The sequence below is a fragment of the Nerophis ophidion genome, linkage group LG11, assembly GCF_033978795.1.
Source record: "Nerophis ophidion isolate RoL-2023_Sa linkage group LG11, RoL_Noph_v1.0, whole genome shotgun sequence".
NCBI lineage: Eukaryota > Metazoa > Chordata > Actinopteri > Syngnathiformes > Syngnathidae > Nerophis > Nerophis ophidion.
In genome coordinates, this window is record NC_084621.1 from 62,378,120 (window position 1) to 62,394,137 (window position 16,018).

Genomic DNA, 16,018 nt, shown 5'->3' on the forward strand with positions numbered 1-16,018 from the left:
ATATCAAATATCTGAAATGAAGGTCAAAAGTGCCTACTTTAAAATTTGAAATAGCATAAAATACTTTTTCATGCAGCACATTCTCCCTCATAACTTTATTCAGGTTGTGGAAATGGTGGTCATTGGTCCAACAAACAGCTGGAGATGCAGTAATTGGTTGTAATTACATCTTGCTGTTATTTCACAGCTAATTCGTAGGTTTTCTGTCTCAGCTTAGAATGAGACGTTTTATGGTTTTTGTTCAAGTATTTTGGCTTTATTCATCTCCACTGACTCTCATGGGAATGAATGTGAGGCTGCCTTTAACGCTCTATCCTAATGCATGTGGAACACTGACACATTAAGTCAAGAGGAGACAAAACCTTGGGGGAAAATATAATACATCACATACACACAGGACCCATTCATGCCCCGTACTTAAATCATAATACATAACAATTTCTTGAGCACGTAATATTTTTAAATTCACCATTTTTACTTTCAACCACAAACACTACATAATCATATGTGGCGGAGTATGCTATTCATTTGGTGCATTCAAAGTGCTTACACAAGCATGAGGGATATTTCTCTTCAAAAAATCAACTTGACAGCCTCTCCGCTATGAAATATGATGATGTGCATTACAAGCATAAACATTTTACAGTCAACTACAGCTCTACAAAGTAGTGTCAGTCTAGTTTGGCATTTTTACACTTTTTATCACTTAATTGTAATTTTAAAAACCAAGAGATTTTGTGTGCTCAATAAAATTTGTGACAGTTAAAGGGGAACATCATCACCAGACCTATGTAAGCGTCAATATATACCTTGATGTTGCAGAAAAAAGACCATATATTTTTTTGACTGATTTCCGAACTCTAAATAAGTGAATTTTGGTGAATTAAACGCCTTTCTATTTATCTCTCTCGGAGCGATGACGTCAGAATGTGATGTCACATAGGTAATAAAGCCGCCATTTTCTCAAACACATTACAAACACCGGGTCTCAGCTCTGTTATTTTCAGTTTTTTCGACTGTTTTCCGTACCTTGGAGACATCATGCCTCGTCGGTGTGTTGTCAGAGGGTGTAACAACACTAACAGGGTAGGATTCAAGTTGCACCACTGGCCCAAACATGCGAATTGGACGAAATTTGTTCAAAATACGAGGGTGTCGGGAAAGCCGACGAAATGGTCAGTCATTTGTTCCGCACACTTTACCGACAAAAGCTATGCTACTACAGAGATGGCAAGATTGTGTTGATATCCTGCGACACTCAAAGCAGATGCATTTCTAACGATAAAGTCAAACAAATCTGCCGCCAGACCCCCTTTGAATGTGCCGAAGTGTCTGCACATTTTACCGGCGATGCTAAGGCAGACATGGCACAGAGATGTATGGATAACCTGCAGATGTATTTCCAACAATAAAGTCAACGAAATCACAAAGGTGAGTTTTGTTGATGTTATTGACTTATGTGCTAATCAGACATATTTGGTCGCGGCATGACTGCCAGCTAATTGATGCTAACATGCTATTTAGGCTTGCTGTATGTACATTTGTAGCTATATTTGCATCCAGCTTTCCCTACACCCACATTTAATGCCAAACAAACACTTACCAATCGGCGGATTTAAGTTGATCCAGTGTCACAAGATGTGAAAGTCCCGAACGTTTGGTCTGCACATTGTACCGGCGATGCTAAGGCAGACATGACCGAATAGCTTCAGTTTCTTCTTAAATTTCATTTTCGCTATCTGCCTCCATACTCTAACCATCCGTTTCAATACATGCGTAATCTGTTGAATCGCTTAAGCCGCTGAAATCCGAGTCTGAATCCGAGCTAATGTCGCTATATCTTGCTGTGCTATCCGTCGTTTGTTTGTATTGGCATCACTGGATGACGTCACAGGAAAACGGACGGTGGCTTCACAGATAGCTAAAATCAGGCACTTTAAAGCCTTTTTTCGGGATATTCCGGGATGGGTAAAATTTTGAAAAAAACTTTTAAAAATTAAATAAGTCACTGGGAACTGATTTTTATCTGTTTTAACCCTTTTGAAATTGTGATAATGTTCCCCTTTAAAATGATTATTCTCAATCAATCAATCAATCATCCATCCATCCATCTTCTACCGCTTATTCCCTTTTGGCGTCGCGGGAGGCGCTGGCGCCTATCTCAGCTACCATCGGGCGGAAGGCGGGGTACACCCTGGACAAGTCGCCACCTCATCACAGGGCCAACACAGATAGACAGACAACATTCACACTCACATTCACACACTAGGGCCAATTTAGTGTTGCCAATCAACCTATCCCCTTAATCACAAGTGTCTCAAAGGGCTGCTCAAGCCACAACAACATCCTTGGCTCAGATCTCATATCAGGGTATGAAAAAACTCAACCCAATGGGAACAACGAGAAACCTTGGAGGTGCAATATGGATGTTCAGTCCATAGTGGGGCCAGTAGGGGATCACCTAGAATGGAGACAGATCAACAGCGCAGAGAGGTTCTTAACTGATGCACAGATGAGTGGTCCACCCGGTATACCGACTTTGAACAGCTTGTGCAACATCTGTGGTTATCTGATAACCTCTCTACGCAGTAGAGGGGGGCAGAGCAGAAACGATACGGCAGATCAACTATTCTAAAAGAGGGGTCTATTTAAAGGCTAGAGTATACAAATTAGTTTTAAGATGGGACATAAATGCTTCTACCTAGGTAGCATCTGTAACGCAGTTCTTAGAACGCAGATTTCTGACCAGGACATCTGGTATGATACAATTAGCAAGATAGGATGGAACTCGACCAGGCCTGGGCAATTATTTTGACTCGGGGGGCCACATTTAGAGAAAAAAATGTGTCTGGGGGCGGTATATCTGTTTTTTAGGAACACTAATACAAAACCACACAATAATGTCTGACTGAATGCTAAAAACATTATGAAAGACTGCCTTAAAAAACACAATGGAATTTTACATTCTTCTATGAATGATAAAACACTGAATATTGACAAAATATGAACGTCACTCCCGCTTTTGATCAACATATTTTACAATCAAGTGAAACGCGAAAAAAATTCAACAAACAGTGAAAAGTGAACGCGAAGGGTACCAAATACAGTAAACCCACCTACAATCTAATATATTTAATATTTGCTGAATTTCCCCCAGGGATCAATAAAGTACCGTACTTTCTATTCTATTCTATTCTTATATAACACTAAGCTTTAGAACTTTGTTGTGAAAATCTCCTTCCTCGTCTGTGGAAACGCTTCCCACCCACACTGCTTGGTGCCTCGTCTGAGCTGCTGTGACTTGGATTACCATGGTAACTAATTAGATTACCATAGTAACTAATTAGTTTACCAGAGTAACTAATTTGATGACCATAGTAACTGGTATATCATCCATAAACGCAGATTGCAACCATTGAAATACTTTGTATAGTTGAAGACTTACGGTCATTAAAAAATATGACTGCACATCATAATGGCATCTACACTTTCCGTCTTAAAGATCTAAAAAAAAATGTGGGGACTGTCCAGCGGGCCGGATTGAAAAGCTAAACGGGCCGCATGTGGCCTTAATTTGCCCAGGTCTGAGCAAGACCGTTTAGTGTTTTATATGTATGTAGTAAAATATTTTTCTAGAATACGCAGGCACACTTGGCCTCAAAGATCCACAGCCTAATCTCACATTTGACCCTTTGGAGATATATGCATTGCCACTGAAGGTTGCCAGCTGGAAAAACACCTTTTTCCTGTGCCAGGTTATGTGAACAGCAGCCTGCTAGTCCTAGTCCTTTATTTAAATTGTGGGCAGGCCAGCACATGTGTCTGCAGCTTTAAGCACACTAAGAATAGTCAGCGTGCACGTTTATATATATATATATATATATAAATATATATATACACACAAAACTCTCTGTGTACTGTATCCATGTCGATTAAAGGCGCAGTGGACTTGAAAAGTTTTGTGGCTGACACAGCTGAGCTGGGCCTGCCAGAAGATGTTATTTATTTTTCCGTAACAGACATACGATGACTCAGCTGCTGCAGGTTAGCTTCAATCTTAAAAAAAAAAAAAAAGTTTTAAAATGAATACAATTTGGCTATAGAATAATGCAAATATGATATTTACCATTTTTGGTGCACTTTACCACACGTATAGAATTGATGTAAAAGTACAAATGACAGTGTTGAGATCAACTTACTGTGGCTGCTTTTCTTTCAGTCAACTTGCTAACTTTCCACTGTGAGTCTGCTGTCATAAACCAACATTTATTTAAATACATTTAATTTGTATAGCTAAAAACCTGCCTTTTTAACAACGAGGACTTTTTGTTTTATCGGTGAAGTAAATGTCATGTCAGCAGGTATTGGTAATATAAAGTATTATGTATTATCTATTATGTCTTACACAAAATAAGATTATAGCATTCATTCAATTCCTTTATGAATGTAAAATAAATTATTTCAAATGAGTAGATTTGTAATCAGATTAATCACACTTTTGCATTTTTTTTTTGTTTTTATTTAAATCAACTTCAAATAAAACCCCGGCTTCACGGTGGCAGAGGGGTTAGTGCGTCTGCCTCACAATAAGAAGTTCCTGCAGTCCTGGGTTCAAATCCAGGCTTGGGATCTTTCTGTGTGGAGTTTGCATGTTCTCCCCGTGAATGCGTGGGTTCCCTCCGGGTACTCCGGCTTCCTCCCACTTCCAAAGACATGCACCTGGGGATAGGTTGATTGGCAACACTAAATTGGCCCTAGTGTGTGAATGTGAGTGTGAATGTTGTCTGTCTATCTGTGTTGGCCCTGCGATGAGGTGGCGACTTGTCCAGGGTGTACCCCGCCTTCCGCCCGATTGTAGCTGAGATAGGCGCCAGCGCCCCCCGCGACCCTGAAAGGGAATAAGCGGTAGAAAATGGATGGATGGGATGGAAAATAAAACCCCAATAATTTAACACAAATGCAATTTTGTCAGAATGTCATGTAGGAACATTTTGTAAATGTTTTACTTGAATTTACTTGAAGAAATGACACGCATAATTTAAGCATAAAAGTCATAAAGTTGTTGAGTAAAGCAGTTTAATTTACTTGAAAGCCTATTTGTGCAAAAGTGTGTTGCCTCTCTACTTTCTTAATTTACCTAATTAAACAATATTTACACTGAAATTTAAAATACATTATTCATCCATCCATCCATTATCTACCGCTACACAGTTAGACAGACAACATTCACATTCACATTCACACACAAGGGACCATTTAGTGTTGCCAATCAACATTCAAAACCTGCAAATTCTGCCAACAGATACAGACAGTGTATACACGCAGTCAGACAGGGACTAAAAATACAAATGAAACTATGGACTTTGTGACCCAGACTGGCCCATGATTTACTGAAGCCATATTTTTCACATAATGCACAATTCCCCGAGTCTCCAAATGTATAAAACTGGGTTTAGACACATACAGGGTTATACCTTTCTCTCAAGTTTAAGTTTCAAGTTTACAAGTTTATTCACACTACCATATAACATTTACAATAGTGGTGAATATCATCATTTAAAGATGTTGGTACGTGAAAGGGTCCCCCAAATAAGCTGGAAGAAGCTTTTGACAGGGGGTCCAAAGGACAATATATACATGGAAAGATCAAATATGGTAGCAAGCACAACAACGAAAAACAAAAATAAAACAACAACAACGCTATATGATAAACACAAGATAATAGTACTAAAGCAAGCATACACATACATACATACATTCATTCAACCATGCAAAACCCAACAGTAGTCTACCCCACATGAGGCATTAAAGATATGTGGTTAATAGGTAATTTTTCTGTTTCTTTTTGAAGTTGGAGAATGGATACAGCATCTTGAGGCTCTCATTAAGCTGGTTCCAAATCTTTGGTCCCCTGCATACGACACTGTGAGCGATACAAGCCAGTAAACGATGTTTACCTGTTATCAGATCGAAGTTACGAGTGTTGTGGGCATGCTGGGGATGGTATATAGCAGGGGTGCCCATTATGTCGATCGCGAGCTACCAGTCGACCGCGGGGGGTGTGTCAGTCGATCTCCAGCCAGGCTTTTAAAAAAAATAGACCTAAAAATGAGTGATCATCAATCTTCACCAAGACGTCACTTAAATGACATTCACGGTACCGGAGGGTCTTGTGAGATGACGCTGGCTGCTGCAAGATTATTATTATTAAAATATGACCGAGAGGAAGGCGAGAAACACTTTTTATTTCAACAGACTCTCGCGCCGTCCCTTCTGTCAAAACTCTAAAGGCCGACTGCACATTTCCTATCTTCACAATAAAAGCCCTGCTTCATGCTGCCTGCGCTAACTAAATACAGAGTCTCGGAAAGCTGGCGTGCACAAATGATGTGCACGCCAGCTTTCCGAGACTCTTATTTTGTTAGCGCAGGCAGCATGAAGCAGGGCTTTTATTGTGAAGATAGGAAATGTGCAGTAGGCCTTTAGAGTTTTGACGGAAGGGACGGCGCGAAAGTCTGTTGAAATAAAAAGTGTTTCTCGCCTTCCTCTCTGTCATTTTTTCATAATAATGAACTGGCAGCAGCCAGCGTCATCTCACAAGACCCTCGGGTGCCGTGAATGTCAATCAAGCAAGCTACGGAATTTGCCGCCAATGTTTTTCTTGTAAAGTGTATGGAAGCTGGATGAATTAGATGCCAAAAACCAACCACTTTCATGTGGTATTGTACAGAAAGGACAACTTTTTTTCTCCTCCATTTGAAAATGTGGGCGTCATCATCATTACTGTCTGATTCCAATCAATGCAAGTCATCAGAATCAGGTAATACACCAACTTATATTCTTGTCTTCGTGAAAGAAAGACATCTATATGTGTTACACATGCTTGTATTATCATTAAACACATTTAACTTGTTTAAAAAAATGTCTCTTTCATAGATAAATAAATATAAATGAGGTAGATCCCCTCAAGTTGGTCAATTGAAAAGTAGCTCGCCTGCAGAAAAAGTGTGGGCACCCCTGGTATATAGAAACCAAACTACAGAGCCTAAGATTCAGCTTGTAAATAACTTGATAGGTTGAACAAGCATTTTGATAAATATTGAACTCTTGTCAGTCTTAAGAGATGATATTTATGAAATAGATGACGAGTGGGGGCATTAAAATTGGACCATGACAGGGCCCGTATAATTTTCTTTTGCATGGATTCTAATTTGTGAAGGTAGGTAGGGAAGGTGTCACACCAGATTATATTACAGTAGTTTAGATGTGGTTCAAAGAGAGTTTTGTACAAGGTAAGTAGAGCGTAAAGAGGAAGATAATGACGAAGGTGAAAGAACAGGCCAACATATTTGGATAATTTGTTTAACAGATGTGTAATGACTGATTGGCATAGTAATGCCGAGTTTGTCCCTCCGTGGATGCGTCGACAAGAACACAGCAATAGTAAGTTTAAATGATTTATTAAACTTAACAAAAGCAGGCTACGAACACAAATACTGGAGCTAACAGACAAAATAAACCAAGGGCGCTAGCATAAAAACTAGGAATAGAAAACATAAAAACTAAGACTGGCACAAAGGCACACAAAAAAGGAAAAACAATTCATCAGCGTGAGAGCTGGAATAAAACAAAGGTTTAGCGTGAAAAGCTAGCGAGAATATACTTGAAGTCAGTCAATACTGTTGCTAAAAGGCAAATTTATGGACCCAGACTGAACAAAGAAAAGAGGAAAGCTTATATAGGGAGAAATCAAGGAGAACCAGGTGTGTGTAGAAAACGAGGAGCAGGTGAAATCAATGTGTAACCATGGTAACGGACTAAACAGGAAGTAAGTGGGTCAGAAGAGAATGAAACAAAGATGGAAAATTAAACATGTGAAGATCTGAGTCACGGATCGCAACAAGATGGCTAATGTGACATTTGAAATTGAGGTATTCGTCAATGATGACACCCAGGAATTTTGTGGAGTATACTCTCTGTATTTCCTGCCCATTGATGTTGATATGGCAGTGCTCAGTATTTGTCCGGTTTTTATTAGAACGAAATAAAATAACATTTGTTTTATTTACATTATGTGAGAGCTTATTGCACTTGAACCAGGAATCCACTTTCACAAGCTCTGAATTGACAGTTTCTTGTAGATTGTCTAGGCTCCTGTGTGAGGTAACCACATTTGTATCATCAGCAAAAATTATTTTATGAAAAGTCTCGGAGGAGTTTACGAAATCATTTATGTATAGGATAAAAAGTAGAGGCCCCAAGATGGATCCCTGGGGAACCCCATCATTTATGGTAATACAGGGTGAGTTGTGATCATTGACAAATACACATTGTTGCCTTCCGTATAAATGTATAAAACTGGGTTTAGACACACACCTGGTTATACCTTTCCCTCAATTATCACAATGATGGATCTTATTTAAACTTTTAGATTAGTCATACAATGTCAAGTAATTTCTTCTGTTTATTGCATATTTGTATTTATTGTGAAGGTTTAAAAGAAGCAGGGATTTACAGATGCATGCCTAATAAACAAAATAATCATATTCTACTACTTGCAAGGTGTGCGCGTGTTCTAACCACCTCATCATTTAATAATGCATGTTATGGGTCACCCTCAGTGACATGCACCTTATTGAATCTGGGTGCCTTTTATTTTTAAATAATGTAATTAAGTCATTCCATGTGTAACTTCACTCTTTAAAGTGTATATTTTTTCAGTCACATTTCAGTACACCTTTTATGTATTGTGGTAAAGTCTACTGTATGAAACTGTCAAAGGGCCCACGGACTCCACATGCCCGACATTTTACTAACAAGTACTCGTTTTGTTTTGTTACTCTGAAAATTAGTCTTGCAGTCATTTCCTAAGACAGGGATAGGGAACCTATGGCTCTAGAGCCAGAGTTGGCTCTTTTGATGACTGAGTCTGGCTCTCAGATAAATCTGAGTTGACATTGCTTAACACGATAATCCATCCATCCATCCATCATCTTCCGCTTATCCGAGGTCGGGTCGCGGGGGCAGCAGCCTAAGCAGGGAAGCCCAGACTTCCCTATCTCCAGCCACTTCGTTTAGCTCTTCCCGGGGGATCCCGAGGCGTTCCCAGGCCAACCGGGAGACATAGTCTTCCCAACGTGTCCTGGGTCTTCCCCGTGGCCTCCTACCAGCTGGACGTGCCCTAAACACATCCCTAGGGAGACGTTCGGGTGGCATCCTGACCAGATGCCCGAACCACTTCATCTGGCTCCTCTCGATGTGGAGGAGCAGCGGCTTTACGTTGAGCTCCTCCCGGATGGCAGAGCTTCTCACCCTATCTCTAAGGGAGAGCCCCGCCACCCGGCGGAGGAAACTCATTTCGGCCGCTTGTACCCGTGATCTTATCCTTTCGGTCATGACCCAAAGCTCATGACCATAGGTGAGGATGGGAACGTAAATCGACCGGTAAATTGAGAGCTTTGCCTTCCGGCTCAGCTCCTTCTTCACCACAACGGATCGATACAACGTCCGCATTACTGAAGACGCCGCACCGATCCGCCTGTCGATCTCACGATCCACTCTTCCCCCACTCGTGAACAAGACTCCTAGGTACTTGAACTCCTCCACTTGGGGCAGGGTCTCCTCCCCAACCCGGAGATGGCACTCCACCCTTTTCCGGGCGAGAACCATGGACTCGGACTTGGAGGTGCTGATTCTCATTCCGGCCGCTTCACACTCGGCTGCGAACCGATCCAGTGAGAGCTGAAGATCCCGGCCAGATGAAGCCATCAGGACTACATCATCTCCAAAAAGCAGAGACCTTATCCCGTGGCCACCAAACCGGAACCCCTCAACGCCTTGGCTGCGCCTAGAAATTCTGTCCATAAAAGTTATGAACACGATAAGTAATTAATAATTCCGCCGGTAATCACAGTGTTAAAAATAACGTTCAAATTGCATTTTTGTCCAACCATCCATTTTCTATCGCACCTGTTGAAGAAGTCGCTTTAATTGTAAGAAGTACCATATTTATTATTGGTTAGCTTTAGAATAACAATGTTATTATCGTGGGGACAGCGTGGCGAAGTTGGGACAGTGGCCGTGCCAGCAATCTGAGGGTTACTGGTTCAATTCCCACCTCCTACCATCTTCGTCACGTCCGTTGTGTCCTTGAGCAAGACATTTCACCCTTGCTCCTGATGGACCCTGGTTAGCGCCTTGCATTGCAGCTCCCGCCATCAGTGTGTGCAAGTGTGTGTGAATGGGTGAATGTGGAAATAGTGTCAAAGCGCTTTGGGGCTCCTTAAAAAGGGGTAGAAAAGCGCTATACAAGTACAACCATTTACCTTTTTTTTTTTTTTTTTTTTTTTTACCATTTTTAAAAAGAATAAGAAACTTATTTTACTGTAAAAATGTTGGTCTTAAAAATGCACGCATTTAGTTGTATTCAGTGTTGAAAAATACGATTAAATGGCTCTCACAGAAATACATTTGGAAATATTTGGCTTTCATGGCTCTCTCAGCCAAAAAGGTTCCCGACCCCTGTCCTAACATGTCAATTAGTTTCTGAGTGAGGGAGAGCTAACCAACTGTACTTGGAACACCTCCTGTCCATCGGCAGAATCGATATGCCGTCCCCTTTTGGTGTGATGTCATCTACAGAAATGGAGCCCATTTCCCCTCACAGAGTGTGGATAAAGGGATGTAAAATAATTGTTTGATCACTTAAGTGCATGTTTTTGTCACCTTGGTCCATGATTACTTCAAAACTGATATGGGTAACATCACGAGCAAAAAACTCATTTGAAAGATCTGCCATTTCCACTTCCATAGACAAGAGAGCTTGAGTTGCCTCATGCTCTTTTGAGCATCTTGAGTAAAACATCAGTAGAAGAGGATACAAAATAGAATACTGGCAGCTAAACATATTCTTCTGTCCTCTTTGAGCGCCATATCTGCTCTTCTTTCTCCGTTTTTCTGCAGGTTCTGACTCAGTCTTTCTCCCCTCGAGTGTGCTCTTGATTTTCAGGATTGCATTTGGCTTGCTTGGGTTTTTAACATTTTTCCACCCAAACTTTGACCAAAACCTTTCTTCTTTGAAGTGGAATTATTTACACAATTGCTGCAAATTAAACTCCTCTTGCTTTATTCGTTCCATTTCGCACGAGTCAATTTGACTGGAGAGCTCCATACTTTCAAAAGTGTGTATGCAGGCTGACCCTTTTTTATTTGTATAGCTGCTACCTGCAGCAATTCATGTGGAAGACAAATTTGATCATTCCTTCAAATTATGTGTGAAAATATTGAGATTCAGGATGAAGATGTTACCAAAACTTTTATGACATTTCTGTATAGGTGATGCCACGTTTTAGACCTAAAATTAAGCATTCCAATTTGTGCTGAAATTCATATGAAACAATCCTAAATCACAACTGTGTCTATTTTAAGGGAAATGATACCTGTAGAGGGCAGAAAGGTGGAGGTGGAAACAGGGGTTAGGGCATCTGCCTCACAATACGAAGGTCCTGGGTTCGATCCCCAGGCTCAGGGTCTTTCTGTTTGGAGTTTACATGTTCTCCCCGTAACTGCCTGGGTTCCCTCCGGGCACTCGGGATTCCTCCCACCTCCAAAGACATGCACCGGGGATCACTAAATGGTCCCTAGTGTGTGAATGTGAGTGTGAATGTTGTCTGTCTATCTGTGTTGGCCCTGCATTGAGGGAGCGACTTGTCCAGGGTGTACCCCGCCTACCGCCCGAATGCAGCTGAGATAGGCTCCAGCACAGCTCGTGACCCCAGAAGGGACAATTGGTAGAGAATGAATGAATGAAACCTGCAGAAATATTTTGTTATGTACAGAACTATGAAATAAGTGACAGTGTTGTCAGCATTCAAGGGGCCCCTCTCCATATAAGTTTCATGTAAAGCAGTGGTCCCCAACCTTTTTGTAGCTGTGGACCGGTCAACGCTTGATAATTTTTCCCGCGGCCCGGCGGGGGGTGGGGTTCTTTTTTTTTTTCTTTTTTTTTTCCTTTGTCATGAAAAAGGGAGGTTTTTGCCATGAAAACAGGAGTTTTTTGGGGGGTTGGTGCACTAATAGTAAGTGTATCTTGTGTCTTTTATGTTGATTTAATTAAAAAAATAAAATACATGTTAGTAAAAAAAAATTTAAATTAATAAAAAATTCTTCTGCGGCCCGGTGGTTGATGACCACTGATGTAAAATCTAAACTAGGTTAGCAAATCCTAAAGCTGTTACAGATAGTCCCAAAATTAACATATGTAATTTAAATTAGTTGCAAAAGTCAGGTGGCGCAACTGAAATTACTAAAGTTACTAAATAAAACAATGTTATGTAGAAGTCCAAGATCATATTTTATATATTGTAAATATTTCTCGGTACCAAACAGTGAGCACACACTTTTTAGAAGCATATTTGTCACTGACTTTTATAATTTTACCATAATATACTTGAATAGTACATACAACCAGAAAAGAAAGCTGTTTTCATTCTATGGACCGGGTTTAACTTGCAAGTGTATGCACTTATTCTTGCTGCACATGCAACTTTTATAAAACAACTACTGAATAGATTACACTGCAGTCTGTGTGTTGGTTGGATATTCCATTTGTATATTATTCTTTAGTTGGAGATGGCAGGCCATATGAAACGTAAACTATATGTGTCTTAAGCCATGCAGAGGTCTTGTGATGGCTGGTTTCATACGGGAGCCTGGTTTTTAGCTCTTAATGATGATAACATTGACTGCTATTATAGGATTATATTCAACCTTGAGTGGGTAAGGGGGAAAGAAAATGAGCTGTGCTGGCAAACTGTCAAGCAAGCTGACCCGAACGTTTCACTTCTCATAGCTGATAAGTGTCAGTTCATTCTTTGCAGTAGTTGTACCTGCTCTTTTTGGTATTGAATTTAAGTTTTTGTTTTGGTTCATAATGATAGACAGAGGATGCATGTCCAAGAATGCCAACATCTTCTATACTGTATTTTTTGTTAAAGGGGAACTTTATCACAATTTCAGAAGGGTTAAAACCAATAAAAATCAGTTCCCAGTGGCTTATTTTATTTTTTTTATTTTTTTTCCAAATTTTACCTATCATGGAATATCCCGAAAAAAGGCTTAAAGTGCCTGATTTTCGCTATCTGTAAATCCACCCGTCCATTTTCCTGTGGCGTCACATAGTGACGCCAATACAAACAAACATGGCGGATAGAACAGCAAGATATAGCGACATTAGCTCGGATTCAGTCTCGGATTTCAGCGGTTTAAGATTACGCATGTATTGAAACGGATGGTTGGAGTGTGGAGGCAGATAGCGAAAACGAAATTGAAGAAGAAACTGAAGCTATTGAGCGAATAGTTATTGAAGCTATTCGGCGATTGCCTTTTAACCAACGATTGCATCTTTTGACCACTGGAGCAACTTAAATCCGTCGATTGTTAAGTGTTTGTTTGGCATTAAATGTGGGTGGAGGGAAAGGCTGGATGCAAATATAACTACAAATGTACATAAAGCTAGCCTAAATAGCATGTTAGCATCTATTAGCTGGCAGTCATGCCGTGACCAAATATGTCTGATTATCACATAAGTCAATAACATCAACAAAACTCACCTTTGTGATTTCGTTGACTTTATCGTTGGAAATGCATCTGCTTTGAGTGTCGCAGGATATCCACACATCTCTGCCGTAGCATTGCTATCGTCGGTAAAATGTGCAGAACAAACGAGGGACTTTCGCATCTTTTGACACTGGTGCAACTTGAATCCGTCGATTGGTATGTGTTTGTTTGGCATTAAATGTGGGTGGAGGCAAAGGCTGGATGCAAATGAGGCATAACGATGCGATATGTACATACAACTAGCCTAAATAGCATGTTAGCATCGATTAGCATGCTGTGCTAATCGATGCACACTCCATGTAAGTCAACTTGAATCCGTCCCTGATAGTGTTGTTACACCCTCCGACAACACACCGACGAGGCATAATGTCTCCGAGGTACGGAAAACAGTCGAAAAAACGGAAAATAACAGAGTGTTTGAGAAAATGGCGGATTGCTTCCCATTGTAACGTTACGGGTGAAAGGTCATCGCTCCTACAGCGAACAATTGAAAGGCGATTAAATCGCCAAAATCACCCTTTTAGAGTTCGGAAATCGGTTAAAAAAAACATGTGGTCTTTTTTCTGCAACATCAAGGTATATATTGACGCTTACATAGGTCTGGTGATAATGTTCCCCTTTAAAATAAAGACAAGCAGCGCTATTTGTTGTTGTTTAACCCAGTAGCGATACGGTAGAGATGCAGATTAATTCATAAATTGCTCTCCCTAAGACTTTTCACATTGCATGCGATTGCATCAGTTTTGAAAGAATCACCCACTTGGTGATGAAAAGATCACGTTTTGCTTGGTTAAGTTACAGTTTACCTTGGCCACCTCCTGTCTGTGACTGTCCCAATACATGCCTGCCAGGAAACGACTTGTCAGCTTCATATAAATAACGCTGTGGGACACTACGGTTCTTGACCTTGCGATGGAAAAGGTGGCAGCTTCGCTCTCCCAGCTTTGCTCCCTTTCGAGCAACTGTGTAATTATGTATTCCAAAATGCATGGGAAGTAAAGGACGCTCGCTCAAATGAGGCATGGAAACAGCTGCCCGGCTTTTTGGATTAGAACTTCAAAGCTCCCCAAGTCGTTTGTGCACGGTCAGTTTGACGAGGGAATCTTTGGGACGGCCTCTGTCCCTGTCAGTTGTAATTCAAAAGGATATGAAAAATGCATAGAAATAATTATGGCAGGCAAATTAGCAGAGCTTCTGGTTGTTCTCATCGCACTAAACAACTACTCCAGCACTCGCCACAAGAAACGTGAACAAAATGTGTTTCATGTGGAACCGGGGGACTATTACTCACCTTATCATTCTACATTTTAGTCATCATATTAAACAATATCCTCTCTTTTATCCTCTACTTGTGTATATTTTAGGCACTGTTGCAAGATCCACTTTACATTGGACTCAGACATGAGCGAGTGCGAGGCCAAGCCTATGATGACCTGCTGGATGAATTTATGAAGGCTGTGACAGAAAGGTATGTACCTTTTGGCTTGAAAGTAATTATTTGCCCACTTCCTTGCTCTTAAACCATCAATGGTACACATGCCGTGGGCAATGCAGACAAATCAGCGGTCTGGAAATGAATTCACGAGTGATTGATTTACCTTTTATGAGTGGAATTTTGGGTTTCATGCTATTTAAATGTCCATGTAATAACTGGTCATGAAGACTGAACCGTATTGAAAATGAATCAGACTACCAAAGCTATAGATTTAATTTGCAGACTTTAAAAAGGAGTCAATAAGTTCAGTTGAAATCTTTGTTTTTTGCGGGGTACTAATACCAATCTGATTATTTTGGCACCGTAGAATAGTTATGGCCCAAAATGTGTTGAGGCTTAGTTGATCCTTGTCTGAACGAGAATAGAGCTGTAGAAGCCGTAAATTGTAATAAGTGAGTTACTTCTCAAATACAGGGAACAGCAGTGCTATGCCGTAAAATGTAGCCCGATTGGTGTGAAATGAATAATTACAGGCTCAGAGATTGATGGACTGATTATAGCTGTAAGGGGCTTTAGGTAATATACATGTACATAGTTGCAGGGAAGCATGAACTCAATTACTCAACATTGCCACAACTTCTGTGACCTTGTGGAACATCTGGCCTTATTCATGAACCGACCTTAAAGGGAAACTGCACTTTTTTAGGACTTTGCGTTCACAATCATTATGAAAGTCATGACGATGGTTCTATTTTTTTTATTTTTTTTGCATTCTCAACATAAGGTAAGTGTGTTTAAAAGTCTGTGTACAACGGAGCCTATGGGAGCCGCTTCATTCTGCCCTTAAAAAAACATTAAAGTTTTATATACATGATGCAAGTATATATGTATAATGTAGAAACAGGCACGTTTACATTAACATTTAATAATTACATATTTTGATCATTTTAAACATCATGACAGTCC

At 40.4% G+C, this 16,018-nt stretch overlaps 1 protein-coding gene across 3 annotated transcripts in view; it reads left to right on the plus strand.

Moving 5' to 3' along the window:
• Positions 1 to 16,018, plus strand: part of me1 (malic enzyme 1, NADP(+)-dependent, cytosolic) — a 286,578-nt gene that overhangs the window by 207,404 nt on the left and 63,156 nt on the right. For all 3 annotated transcript variants that reach the window (XR_009808883.1, XM_061916429.1, XM_061916430.1), the window contains one exon: positions 14,982 to 15,085. Coding sequence is in view for 2 of the 3 variants with exons in the window: in XM_061916429.1 (XP_061772413.1) it covers positions 14,982 to 15,085 (104 nt within the window). In the remaining variant the exon portion in view is untranslated. The remainder of the gene's footprint in view (positions 1 to 14,981; positions 15,086 to 16,018) is intronic.